Source organism: Taudactylus pleione, unplaced genomic scaffold (assembly GCF_031769625.1).
Source record: "Taudactylus pleione unplaced genomic scaffold, aTauple2 ptg000612l, whole genome shotgun sequence".
Lineage (NCBI taxonomy): Eukaryota > Metazoa > Chordata > Amphibia > Anura > Myobatrachidae > Taudactylus > Taudactylus pleione.
Window position 1 is genome coordinate 3,409,318 of NW_028285014.1, and position 14,862 is coordinate 3,424,179.

The window sequence follows — 14,862 nt, forward strand, 5'->3', positions numbered from 1 at the left end:
GTCGGCTACCCCATATAAAATGCCAGCAGGGCGGAATGGTGATGAGACCATGGGCCTGATTTAGAGATGGACGCAATGCCGCTGCTTCCATAATTTTAATGATTATCAGTAATCTGTGCATGTGTCTGAGTCACGCTGAACGTGCGTAATTTTCATTGTCACTCGCAGTGTGAATCTACTCGCAAAGTGACTGACAGGCAGGGACAGCTTGTGGGCGGCAATAAGGGAGGTGGCGACTCAAACTCAAACGCAGGCGTGTCGTGACCATTTCCGGGGGCGTGTCTCTGCCTGCAACTGCAATCCCATAGGTAATAAAAATGTCTCCGGCGTCTCAGTTCAGCATCAGCGGACATCTGTGAATCAGGCCCTATCCGTGGGGCGTGCAGGAGGTAATGCTCGCTGACATACAGCATTCCGTGTAGTATAAATCACGCTGTATGGTATAGAGCGCAATGAGTGGATGGGTTTTCTTATATGCAATAAAGGAATAAGTGAGTCAATCAGGTTTCTCATACACCGAGGTAGGAAAATATATAATTTTATTAATAGTTATACCTCATACACATTCTGCAGCACTTTACATGATGATATTGCTGACTTGAGGATCCAGAAGATGTTATTACTGACACTTGGAGGACAGAGCAGATGACATGTGGAGGACACAACAGATGACATGTGGAGGACACAACAGATGACATGTGGAGGACACAGCAGATGACATGTGGAGGGAACAACAGATGACATGTGTAGGGCACAGGAAATGACACTGATGATGTGGAGGACACAGCAGATGATACACTGATGATGTGGAGGGAACAGCAGATGACACACTGATGCCATGTGGAGGGCACAGCAGATGACACACTGATGATGTGGAGGGCACTGATGCCATGTGGAGGGCACAGAAGATGACACACTGATGATGTGGAGGGCACAGCAGATGATACACTGATGATGTGGAGGGCACTGATGCCATGTGGAGGGCACAGAAGATGACACACTGATGATGTGGAGGGCACAGCAGATGACCCACTAATGATGTGGAGAGCACAGCAGATGATACACTGATGATGTGGAGGGCACTGATGCCATGTGGAGGGCACAGAAGATGACACACTGATGATGTGGAGGGCACAGCAGATGACCCACTGATGATGTGGAGGACACAGCAGATGACACACTGGAGGGCATAGCAGATGACACACTGATGATGTGGAGGGCACAGCAGATGACACACTGATGACACTCTGGTGAGCACAGCAGATGGCACACTGATGCCATGTGGAGGGCACAGAAGATGACACACTGATGATGTGGAGGGCACAGCAGATGACACACTGATGATGTGGAGGACAGCAGATGACACACTGGAGGGCACAGCAGATGACACACTGATGATGTGGAGGGCACAGCAGATGACCCACTGATGATGTGGAGGGCACAGCAGATGACACACTGATGATGTGGAGGGCACAGCAGATGACACACTGATGATGTGGAGGACACAGCAGAAGACACACTGGAGGGCACAGCAGATGACAAAGCAGATGACATGTGGAGGGCACAGCAGATGACATACTGATGATACGTGGAGAACACACTGATGACATGTGGAGGACACAGCAGATGTTACAGCTGAGATAGTTGGTAGCAGAATGAGGATGGAGCCGGGGTCCTCTGATGTGATGTACTGGGTGAGATGTTACCTGCAGTGCATTATGGAGTCTGCATTGTCTTCCACCTGTCACTTGTAAATGAGAACCCACGGAACAGGCGGTTCTCCTTTATAGACATCGGTGGCTCCTGTGCTTCTGGTGGTGACAGCAACTCATCCAGGGGTACATTTTCCCTGATTGTAACTGGGGTCTACGAAGAAGATCAATCAGATTGGTCACATAATAGACAGGTAAATGCCGAGCTAATTGGGCAATTTGTCACTGTATGTGTCATAATGGAGAATAATAACTAGATAGTGTGCAAGCTCTTCCCGCTATTCTATGTTATGCTATCCTATATGCTGCATGATAACATAAAACATCAATATATTAATACAGAGCTACTACCAGAAATGAGAAAATGACGTGACAGAGATATGTAACCGAATTGACGAGATACCTGGCTGATTTTCGGGTTATTACATTGTAGAGCTGGTTTTCCTTTATACATTATAAATAAATTTGAATGGAAAAAATTACAGTAAATTTGTAGAAAGTAACATAAACAAATAAAGTAAAAATGTGTCTGTTTTTTTGCAACTGAATTACTAGCTATGAGAGGTTATATAAGTCCTCTAAGAATCATTGAAAAACACAGTGTGCTTGCAGCCTGTCACGGCTCTGCAATTCCTCATGTTGGCCAGCAGGGGCGAGTAGGAAGAGCGAATGCCCAATAATTATAGTTTAATGGAATTTTCAAAAACATTCCATAAAATATTCTCCTCAATTTGCATTTGGCCACAAAAGACTAAGGGGCCTATTCACCATTACATAATTATCACTAGTGATAATTATGTTTTAAACTCGACGCAAGTTTAAAAAACATTTTGGAGGCAATCATCATGCCTCCCTAACAAAAGTATCACTTCCGAAAAGCTGCGTTTTCTGTGAAGTCCCCCCCCCTCGCCCATCCCAGCCGGTGCGGTGAGCTGAGACAGTGGTCTTGCACGCTTCCACCCCCTGCCGGTGTCTGATCCGGCTCTCCCCTCACAGCGGCTCACCCCTTCCAGCCCCGCAGCAGTCAGTATCTTATCTGTCCAGCCGACCCTCCAGCCCCACCCCGCCGCTAGCAGCAACCAAAACTAGAAGCTGTGACAGTGGTCCAGCATGCTCCCACCCCCCGCCGGTGTCAGATCCGCCTCACCCCCTACATCAAGCGCCGGTGTGCAATCTGGCTCTCTCTCCTCCAAACCCCCCTCCCCACGGGGGCCGGTGGTGTCAGATCTGGCTAAGACGCCCCCACCCCCTGCTGGTATCTGATCCGGCTCTCCGCTCACAGCGGGCGCCTGTGTCCGATCTGGCTTGCCCCCCTTCCCAGCCCGTGTTCAAACCGGCGCTCACCCCTCCCACCCCCTCGGCCATTCGATTCTTATCCTGCTGGCCCCCCCTCCATCCCCACCCCGTGTGCGATCCGGCTCCCCCATGGCCGCTGCTGTTCTGTAGCTGCACAAGCTTCCCCCTGCAGGCGAGCACAAGAGGACCTCAGGAGGAAGCCTGTGACTGTCCGGAGCCGCCGGACGTAAGTAACAAGCTGAAGGGATCTGAATAGACCCCTTTGCTGCACAATCTTTCATGTAATCGGCAGCTTGTGCATAGTATCGGGTGCTGTACCCCATCTCAGGGATTCAATTCAGCACAATGCTGAACAGCCCCAGGAGGGAGCTTCCTGAGCTATTCAACTCACTGGACTGTTTAGCCTTCTCGCAGTTCCCAACTAAAGTGCCAGCCGCAAGGCTGTTATCCGGCTTAGCACGGCGCTAACAGCCTCGTGGCCGGCACTTTAGTCGGAGAATGACGGTTCTTGCGACTAAACACCCAGGTGAAGTCATGGAAACTGGCATTCTCCAACTTAACTGCAACCCAACAAAGTTAAATATTGCTGTGAATTAAATAGCTCCTAGAGCTCCCTTCCAGCGCTATTCTGCATCGCAATGCATTGAATCACCCCCCCCCATGTATGCACTTCACTCATAACACATCGCAGGCAATGTTAATCTCTTTTTGCCGATAACCGATAATTGATAAATATGTTCCTAGGTATTCATCTAATCTGAATTTACCAATAAAGTGAGGAACGCCATTGTATCAGCAGGACTTCGCAAATCTGTGACACAGAATATTCTGCCAGAAGATTCGCTTTTGTGTGACAATTTCCTACAAAGTTATATATCTCTCCTCATCATCATCCATCGCTGCACCCAGTAGTCTATGGGATAATGTGACTGCATGATAGCGCACACATGGCATAAACTCACATCTTATTCATATACTTACAGGCTGCAATGTAAATGGGGGAGTTGTTCTTCCAGCCTCCAATTCCTCCCAGTTGATTGGGCAGAAAAATGGATGACCTCTCAGATTGCTGCACATCACCTGTCTCTTCTTTGGGGACTTGCTTAGGAGCTACCGTAGAGATAAACAGAAACGTATAGGATGTTAATGGCAGGCAAGCACCATTAGACCAATTTCATCCTTATTCTTTATGGCACTTTATTCTCAGGACGACATGTATAAAATCCTTTACCTTTGTTTTTCAACTACATTTGCTGGAGGCTTTTTCAACATAAATGCTATTCTTCTAGTAAAATAATATTTGTGACGTTAATTGTCTGTGGAATAGCACCCAGCAGCCGTAGAGCTGCTACCGAGCCGCCTGGATCTTCCTTAGTTAGGACATTCCCAGCATTTAGCTTTATCCTGGTACCAGTTGTCCTGCCCCCTCTTCATGATGTCATGACAGCACATGTTTGGGGGTCAGGGCTGGCAAAGTGCGAATTCTTGCCCTGTTATGGCCGTGACTGTATCATTATTCTATATTGTATTTTACTAGTATTTATCAGAAAGTGAGTCCTCCAAAAGAGGACACAATATGGCAAGTAATATGTATAACTAGAGATCTGATCAGTGACATTAAACCCTTTTCCTGCTACTGCTAATCCGACGCCAATGCAGCCAGGTCTCCTGCATGCCTTACTTTATGCCTAGCTAATAATGACAAATAGAAGGTATGTAATAATAATATCCAAAGCCTATTCCAACTGCAGCTTCATGATAGCTGCCCTGTAAATGGGGCAATCTTCTCAGAGCAAACTTCTCACCCGGCCATTGAATACCGTTTCTCCTCTGGCACAATAACATGGGTTATTGCAGGATGTATCCGGGTCACGACTCGGTGTAAAAGGGTCCTTGAAAAATAACCCAGGTCTTGTGACCCGGGAATCCAACCCTGGTCACTGAAGGACCCAGGTTTTGGTGCAGTTTAAATAAACAGCGTGACCCGGGTCACGGTGACCGGGGGCATGCCTCAAACCAGCGAATTGGTTGGCTTCAGTAGCGCTTGGAGTTGACATCATCTACAAGCATCCACTGTAACATTGGAGGACCTATGTCACGGAAGAGCCGAGTCCGTTGTGACAGCTAGACCCAGAAAATAACCCAGGACCAGCTGCCAGTGTAAAAGGGGTAAAACCTGGCTGCGAGCCGTGCTCAGTGTCTCAGGTTGGAGATGGGATTTTGGTGGAAAAGTGGTATTACACATTGCTGTCTTGCTGCTGTAGTTACATTTGAGGGGTATGCCTATAACTAGATGGGAATGCTGTGACTGTAGACACTTAGGGGTATATTTACTAAGGTGCGGGTTTTTAGAAGTGGAAATGTTGCCCACAGCAACCAATCAGATCCTACTTAACATTTATCTAGCACCCTATAGAAAATAATAGCTAAATTCTGATTGGTGGCTATGGACAATATCTCCACTCCTAAAACCCTGCACTTTAGTAATTATACCCCTTATAGCCTATGCATTTAGTGCAGAATGGGGAACCTCAGGCCCGGGGGCCATATAAGGCCCGCGGAATCATTTGGTCTGGCCATCGTAGCTTTTTTCTGCTAGCCTCATCTGGCTAGCAGGGTGCCTAGAATGGTACCCTGCAGCCATAATCTATGCAGCAGTGCCGCCTGGAGCGTCCTTAGGATGCTTCAGACAGTCACACCGCTGCCCTTACAGCTCCCCATTGCTGTAATCACCGGCAATTGTGACCCGCGCCCCCATGTGACTTCACACGGAGGGGGCGTGGCCTGCACCAGCCCGCGAATAATGTTATATATATCAAAATGGCCCTCGGCAGCAAAAAGGTTCCCCACCCCTGATTTAGTGTGTGCTTAGTTATAATCTAGGTCTTATTTCCTCTGTGACTCCATGTTCTCTGGACCCAGCTATAAACGTGTTTATACTCACTCTATGAAGGATGTTCCGGATCTCTGGATTGAGGTTCTTTGGATACGTCGGGGCGTCATACATAACAGAATACTCAATCTTAATGGTCTCCTCACCGGCATAAAATGGGTAGGACCCAGTTGCCATCTGATAGAAAATGACCCCAAATGAGAAGATGTCCACCATGCTGTTATATGGGAGATCACAAAGTATCTGTGACAACACGGAGAAACAAACAGTTAGTACATTGTCCATCCTGGCAGGAGGCACCGAGTTAGGCTGTTATTTGTACATACTGGTCCGGACGTGCACGCTGTTGCGAAAGCCGCAGCCATTTTCCGGTGTTTTGCGCATACGCTGTGAGGAAATCATTGGAATAATGGCGGCTGCGCCATTTCCTCGGCGATCTGCGCATGCACAATAGACTCCGGGCACACACTTGTGGCCAGAGTCTATTGATTCTGCGGTGGCCGGCCAGCCACGTCAGTTAGTTGCCGGCCACCGGAGTGAGAGGAGGGGGCCTGTGATGGGGGATGCACATGGGCCCCCTCCTCTCTAAAGACACCCCTGGTGTCACCCCTTGGCGGGTGACACCAGGGTGTGGCCCACACCCCCTGCACCCCCCTTGTGATGTCACTGGGACATGGATATGTTGGGATAAATATGGAAATGGCGACATGAGAAGCCTGTAGGGGAAGACTGTGTTACTTACCTCTGGGGCCATGTAACCTGGGGTCCCCACACACTCGCTGATCATTTTATGGCCATGGATATTCTTCGCTGCCAGGCCAAAATCGGCAATCTTCACATGGCCAGCTGCATCCAGGAGAATGTTGTCTGGTTTCATGTCCCTGTGAGGAGAGTGAGTGTAAGTTCTGTTTGTCAGAGAACTACCAGCTGTAGAACTTGGATTGTTGTGGAGAAATGTCCCCAGAGTGACATAATAAAACCCATTAGAGTGTCTCAGTGCTGGATGCAGCAATGCAGCTCACCACGTATGCACCAATCTCAGGAATTCCATACATTCCGGGGCTTGGATGTAGTGGGTAATGCCATCTTTAGATGGCTTTGTCCGATAGAAGCCTATGGGCTTGTGTTCGGAACTCCCCCTGAGAGGGATGCCTCCCTACACTCCCCGCGGTGCGTGCGTCACTCAACGCATACGCAGAAGGACTTCTGGATAATATACCCGGGGTTTTTCTATCACAAAAGACAGTCCTTTCCAGGAGAGCTGTCCTTTTTGATTTTTTCAAGCATACGGCATTAATAAATAATCTTATGCTTGCGGTGAGTGGCGGGATGCATTGCATGCAAAATGCACAGCGTCCTGCACCCCGCCCACAGTGCGACGAAGGGACCTGTAACATGAGATGTGGTCACTAGGATGACAGTCGCTGCGGAGGTCAGCTGCATACAGTCACTACCCATGGGATGGGATGCAGGGGAAGATAAGATGGTGCGTGGAGCGGTCACAAGAGTCTTACCCCAAATATCATGATGATACCCAGAAATTAATGACAAGGACATAACAGCTGCACTGTAACTCTATGAGGTGGTTACTATATGTGATCATTACAAATAATACGTTACCTGTGAATGATTCCCCTCGTGTGCAGGAAGCGCAGCCCACATACAAGTTCTGCTGCTATAAATCTGATGGGGAAGAAAGAAAATAATTATCAGTAGAAAATATTGTGAAAGTGAGATGACTGATAATAATGAGATGGCACATTCCCCCTGATATCATCACGGGAAACAATGTCACACAGGCTTCCTGTATGGCTAATGCTGGGCATACACATCCAGATAAAATGTCTGTCAGACCGACAGACATTTTATCTGGCAGCATGCCAGCCGCAGATGTCACCCGCATATACTGTGAGATTTCTCTCACAGTGTATCAGCCCGACATCCGCACTCCGCCCCCGGGGGAGGAGACATTTCCCTGTTCCTTCCGTAGGAAGGAACACAGGAAATGTCTGTCTGTCGGCCGCGTCTGGGCATACACTGCCCGATGCGGCCGACAGTTTACCGGGTAAATATCGCATCGGATGGGCATGCTGGACAATCCAGCATGCCCGACCGAGCAATATTTAACCCTCGGTCGCCTCCCCACATGCTACAATTTCATGCGGATCGCCCCGATAATTGTAGCGTGTATGGCCAGCATAAGTAACACACTGGTGCCCTATCTCCAGGAGACTCTTTATTATACACAGACCTGTCACCATGGAAACCTTTAATGGTCCGGCCTGGATTTGCTATGCTGGGTGCACACTATGAGATCCATTGAACACTGTAGCGCTCTAACGACACAAAACGGAATAACAGTTAGTGTGGATCGCATAGTGTGTATGGACTTTCTGGGTGCTCCCACGGTTGCATGAGATATCATCTGGTCGGCCGACATATCATCCAGGTACACATTGGCATTGGCAAGTGTGTACCCAACTTTAGGCTGCATAGGCCGAGCCCTACTGCACTAGATGTACAGAGGTGCTGTTACTATCTCTCATATTAATAATTATATTTACATATTATAAACGTTGGGCCAGATAGGCTGAATTATTTCCATGTATTGCTGTTATACTGATAGGATGCTATGGGGGATGGGCACCAAGATGTGGAGATAGGGGAGCGGCAACAATGAAAGGAGCCTAGTGGGAGAAACAATGGAAATTTGGGCTAATCTTACACCACAGTCAGACACAGACACAGGCCTCAGCACCGAATGTACCCATTGTCACTCTTACCTTGTAGTACTGATGTCAAAAGGGGCTCTGGAATCTATGAATTGGGTCAGGTCTCCCCCACTCAGGTACTCCATGATGAAAACGACATGGTCCTGTGTAAGAGACAGAGAGCATGGCATCAGTTACATTATGGGTATTACTCTGACACACAGCAGACTCCCCACATACCTCCCAGCATTTATCCCAGGTGAATCGGGACTTCCGTGCGCCGAAGTGGGAGTGGCCGGAAGGCACGCCCCCGTTTGCATAAGTAAGGGGCGTGCCCAGCATCTCCAAGATGCTGGGCTGCCCCCGGGCTTCCCCCCGTACTGTGAATAGATGCTGTGCGCATGCGCACATCATCTATTCTCGCTCTGCATACCCGCTGCTCTGCTCTGAGTGTATGCTGCCCCCCAACTCCCTCCCCCCACCGCGGGACACTGCGGCCCGCGGGTGGGACAGTGGGACAGTCCCAGAAAAATGAGACGATCCTGCTGAATGCGGGACAGTTGGGAGGTATGTCACCATGCTTGCCTACTATCCCGAAATGGCAGGCAGACTCCAGAAATCGGGTGGAGCTCCCGTCCACCTGGAAAAGTGGGTGAGATTCCCGGGCCAGATGCCACCCCTGCACCCCACTGCACTCTATCTGCAGCCGTCTACTTGAGGTTGGTCTGAGGGGGAGGGGGGCTGCCAATCCGTATAATCTCCAGCATGGTGTAGCGAAGGGCCGGGTCATGATGATGTGATCACTTCTTCACTCCAATGCCGCATCCTGTGCCAGCCACTCCTTTTCCTATGCCGCACCACGCCCCCCGCTATGCCGACCATGGCCACACACCCTAACAAAAAAAATGTAAAGAAAAAAATAATATTTGCGGCGCAGGGCAAAGCCGTGTGCCCCTCAGCCAGGCAAATCCAGGGGGAGCGTACAATCAGTGTAATCGCTCCTCTTCCCTCCACTGATCCAGAGAAGACTGCTGCTGCTGGTCAGCCTCCCTGGTCCCACCGCAGCCCAGCCTACATCAGAGTCTGCTGGGCTGGGGAGACACAGACTGCTGCTACTGACAGTTAAGGGAGGTGGAACGGTAACCCAGGGTTGCCTACCTTTAACATTCTCTTCCCGGGAGAAGCCCGGGTAAGAGATGCAGCAGGGGGCTGACGGGGGCGGGGCTTGACGAATCGCGTCATTAAGCCCCGCCCCCTCGCGGTAAAATTGCCGCGATTGGGCACAAATTACATAGGGGGCGGGGCCAAATGCTGTGATTCATGCAGAATCACAGCTTAAGTCCCGCCCCCTTCACGGAGACCCGCGATTGCTGCGGGTATTCTCCTAATTCTGCCCACTTCACTAGGAAGTGGGCAGAATGCGGGAGAAATGCCTACCCTTCTGGGGGTGCGGGGGGTTACCCGAAAAATCGGGAGCCTCCCGCAAAAACCGGGAGGGTAGGCATGTATGCGGTAACCTGATAGGAAAAGTGTTACCGTTACCACAGCAAGAACGGTTGTGTTATGTGTTATTACCTTGTTCCTCATACACATTATTCAGTTCATTTACATAATGTATATTTGCAATAACATAGCCAGCAAGCTATGGCATTGGATAGTCTGGCTGTGACCTATAGGAGGAAGGTGATACATACAAGTGTCTTGAGAACAAGAACTATTATAATGAACCGATGAGATACAATAAATATTTTATTTTTATGAAGCAAAGCTGTTACTCTGTGTAATAAGACGTTAATCATCATTGTGACAGAGACTCTTACCGGTGTCTGGAGCGCGGCATATCCATGCGTGAAGAACGCGCTCTCCCCAGTTATTTCCAGGATGTCTCTCTCTATGAACATGGAGTTCCTAAAGCTGCTCACTAATGTCCTCTTTTGTACCATTTTCACAGCCAGCCGCTGTCTGGTGATGGTATGGGAAGCCAGCAACACCTGGATGAGACAGAGAGTGAGGACTGGGACCCCAGGGAGCAGTGCAGTATGTAATGCAGGCCGGGGGCGACGTTACATCACTGGTACTAAGGGACAGAAGCAATGGACAGTGGGCCTGATTTAGCACGGAATGCAAGGCTGCGTTCGCACGTACCCGTTCGCTGCAAAAATATACTAATGAATGCGATCACACGGCAACTGCAACACTATACCAAGATGCCAACCGCAGTATTAAGCCGCCCACTTCCCATTACATAAATCCACAATTCAGCGCAAACATCGGTAACATTGAGTAACATTGAACCCATACGCACAGTTGTGATTGACCTGACCCTACCTCACAGACTGCTAAACTTCCTGTTGCCATCTAGACCTCTGCCAGCATATGCTATTAGAGGGGCTTCATTATGCACGCCCCGGTAACAGCATTCAAACGCACAGGAATGCCTGCTTTCCGCCGACCACCCCCATACGGTCACTTCCTGTCAATCAATGTGCGATGGGACTGCGTGCCAACTGTGAACGCTTCCTGATCGCAGCGCCCGGTTTGCGCACGTGCACTGCATCTTATATGCCTGCGCAGAATGCAAACATCAGCCGGCTGCGTGCGAAGGCAGCATTGCAATCCAACCTGAATCAGGCTCAGTGTCCTCAGCTGCGGAGCCTGCAGAGCCAACACTCCCAGAGATCATTGTACAAACAGAAGGTGACAAGACAAAGTGACCACAGTGTTCTTCAGAACATCAGGAAGTGCTGCCTGTCTCTGCAAGAGACCACTCCCCACACTGGGGACCCCCTACACATAGCGATAGCATCAGCATGGGGGAGCACTATGGCATGTGAACTGAGGTTTCTGTGTGGCATAATGGGAACTGGGGCACTACAGTGGACTTAACACATTTGTGGTGCTGTGAGTATTTTCACATTATACTTTTTAATAACATCACCAACATATTTTATTCATCATTTTATTGGGTAGGGGCCCCCACAAGTTAGCTGCCCTGGGGCCCCTACAAACCTTAATCCAGCCATGCAGGAGCAGTCCAAAAGCAAATATGGAGGAAGAACAAGGAATACGCTGCTGTTTCCTTCAGAGTTGCCTTTTCAAATGGTCCCCATTGTATTTTTAATGGAGATCGCCCATTGTGTATATAATGGCTGATAAATAATATGATGCAGCAAGTAAGGTTCTTATGTCATCAGACGGTCTGTTCTATTTGCTGCAGTGTTTACAGGGAAGTCAGGAAAATCCCTACTGCTCACTTACCTTCCCGAAACTGCCCTCTCCGATCTTTCCATGGAAGGTTAAACTTTCCATCAGGTGAGAGGCAGCCGATGTCTCAGGGGAGCTGGCTGGGGGGTTCTTACTTCCACCTTGTGATATAAATAGAAATCAGCATTTTTTATTGAAATTAACTTTGTGTTTTTTTTCAGGGCTGTAACTAGGGTAGTGTGACCAGTGCCATGGCACAGGGCACCGCAGGACAGGGGGCGCTGCTTGTGCCTGTCAATTTCCCTGTTTATTATAACTCTCACTTGTAGCTTCCTCTTCTTTTATCCCCAGCATCTCCTGGCTTCCCCTATCTCTTTCCTGGCCCATCCCCATGAGGCCATGGCCCTTTTTTGGGTACACTTTCTTATGTCCCAATTTGAAAAATGAAGGGGGGGGAACGCCTATTATTTTTCTGGCACAGGGCACCAAAAAGTCTAGTTACAGCTCTGAGTTTTTTTCTGCTAATGTAACTTTTTAAATGTTACAGATAATTATAGCATAGGGTGCCGGATGCATCAAGCCCAAAATTCCGGTCAAACCCCAGAAAACTGCTGTTTTCTGAGGTTTGATCACATTCCCCATATGCCCCAAGCTCAGAAAAGGGAAACTTTGTGGAGCTTGTACCCCATAGCCTAATAGAAGCTTATTGTCTTCTTACCGCATAATTCCCCGACAGGGATCCAATAGGATCCTTCCCAGTGTCCCTCACAACTTGTGCTGGCCGGCAGATGTGCATGCGCAGAAGGACTCCTGGGTCATAAACCTAGAAGTCCGCACACCAGCTCTTATTGGAAGAGCTGTCCTTTACATTTATAATCGCAGTTGTACATACATACCGCACTACTGTATGCGACTAGTGGTGTAATGTATGACATCCAAAATGCAATGCATGCTATTTCCTGCCCAGAAAGAGAGAAGTATACAACTGGGGTCATGTGTTATGAACCATTAGGTACAGTATTAATGCTGGTTTTCTGTAGTACCCAGTCAGTATATTATTACGTGGCTTTATCATATGTTCTTGGGGTGCGACAGAGATTAAACAGATTAATAAAGGGTAAATCATCCTGACTACAACATTGGATAGGACAATAGAACAACAAAGTGACAGGTGCTGTAGAATAGTAATTATTATATAATAAAGAGGTTGTATAGAGCTGGGTGATAGGGAAACGACATGAAGAGCGACGAGAGGTGAGAGAGGGGTAAAGACATTATACCTATGACAAGTATATAGTGGTAATACTGCTTATAGAGAGAAGGAAAAGCGGGGCTATCTAATAGAGCTCATCACGCCTGAGCCAGAGATGGACGCAGTACACACAGCAGCATCAGTGTCTTTGGATGCAGCTGCAGTGTGTAAATATACTAAAGCTGCAGGAAGTATCATGCCTGTGTGATCCGCTGCTGCGTCCGAGAATCCGCTGCTGCGCCACCCCCTCCCCACTCCCAAATGGCCACAACCTGTCAACCAGGCTGTGGCTTAGGGGGCACTGCGTGCAATGAGGCAGGACCCGTTCTGCACATGCGTAGTCCCACCACCATTGGGTTTGAGTACAACTCTGAATCAGGCCCAGTTAGGGAAAGAGAAGATTTAGCAGAGAAATGCACCAGTTTGCTGCTAGATCATAATGATTTACCTGTAAAAAAAAAAAATCTTTTTGCTGTGTACATGGGGCCTAAGTTACTGTTGCACAGGAGAGAAACACAATCATGTCACATACAATGTATCACACGGAGCATGTGCGCCAGTATTGTGAGCTGCACGTAACAAACACTTAGCGCCCTTTGTGCTTGGTGAGGCGGTACTGAGTCTTCATGAGTGTAAGATAACTTGTGCCTCCCCGAGCAGCGCATATATATAGGATTGGAGTTACGACTGACTTGTGCGCTTGTTCTTGGTGCTTACACACAGAAATTAGTGGTGTTGAGAGGAGGGGTTCTCTTTACTCATGTTAATTGCACATTGGGCAGGGAGAATGAGCAGGCTGCTGCTGATGAGCTGCTGTCTCCTCTCTCTCTGCAAGTGTTACGGGGGGGAGATGATCTAGCCCTGGCTGATGGGGACAAATCCAGCCCCCCTTTCCAACCCGCAGAGTACTTTGTAAACAAATTGTTAGGAAGGGGTCGTAGCAACACCTCCACCAGTACCTGGCCCAGTCTCCACCCTCAACAGCCCTGACATCAGTACTACTGTACCTGACACCTCACTTACTTCTGTATTAAAATTTACAATACTGTACATTTCATATTTTTTAATAAAAATAATTTACCTGCTGTTGTCTTAAATTTCTTTTTACCGCCATTGCCCTCAGTTGTGTGAGACCGCTTATTGCCCCTCTGGTGTGACACAGCTATGGCTGTACTGATGGGCGCGCTGGGTCCCTCATCTGGATCTTCTGGCTCCTCCTTTTTCTTTTTTTTATTCCTCCTGCTGTCCTCCATCTTGTCTAGGGGCCTCTTAAAGGCCGCTCTGTTACTGCTGGTCTTATCCACCTTCCTCCTCTTATTTGGGGCCTCATCTGATGGCTTCTTAGATCTAGTCTGACTCTTTTTGTTCTTCTTTTGGAGAGTCTTTGAGGCCGTCTCAGCTGTCTGGTTCTCCTCGCTCACCTGAGTGCCTCCTTCCTCTAGGATATTGGGAAGGTCTCCTCTCACCTCGCGTACATCCTCCTTATTCCTCCCGCTAGGAGCCTCTAGCTCCTCTGCAGCGCACCTGTTCTTCTTTGGTCGCTTTCTCTTTTTCGTTCTCATGTTATATATTATATAATAAACACAAGCTCGCTAAGCACAAGAAAAGCACCTTACCACTGGAAATGGTGAAGGTACAAAGAGGGAAATTATGTTGATAAGTCACTGAGCCAGCAGCCAGGTGACATCACAAAGCAGTTTGTGACATCACTGTCCCTAACACTCTTGGTTCTAAGGGTTGAGAATCCTTGGGGCTGTGTCTAATATATGTATATATATTATATACACACACACA

The 14,862-nt window shown here is 48.5% G+C and overlaps 1 protein-coding gene across 1 annotated transcript; it reads right to left on the reverse strand.

Moving 5' to 3' along the window:
• Positions 1–1,716: 1,716 nt before the first annotated feature.
• Positions 1,717–14,630, reverse strand: LOC148480480 (protein kinase C delta type-like). Its single transcript, XM_088454307.1, has 9 exons — positions 14,150–14,630; positions 11,871–11,977; positions 10,433–10,603; positions 8,685–8,776; positions 7,522–7,584; positions 6,644–6,782; positions 5,953–6,144; positions 3,990–4,118; positions 1,717–1,866 (listed from the first exon to the last, which is right to left on the reverse strand). The coding sequence occupies exons 1-9, from the start codon at positions 14,628–14,630 to the stop codon at positions 1,717–1,719; spliced, it is 1,524 nt and encodes a 507-aa protein (XP_088310433.1).
• Positions 14,631–14,862: the final 232 nt, after the last annotated feature.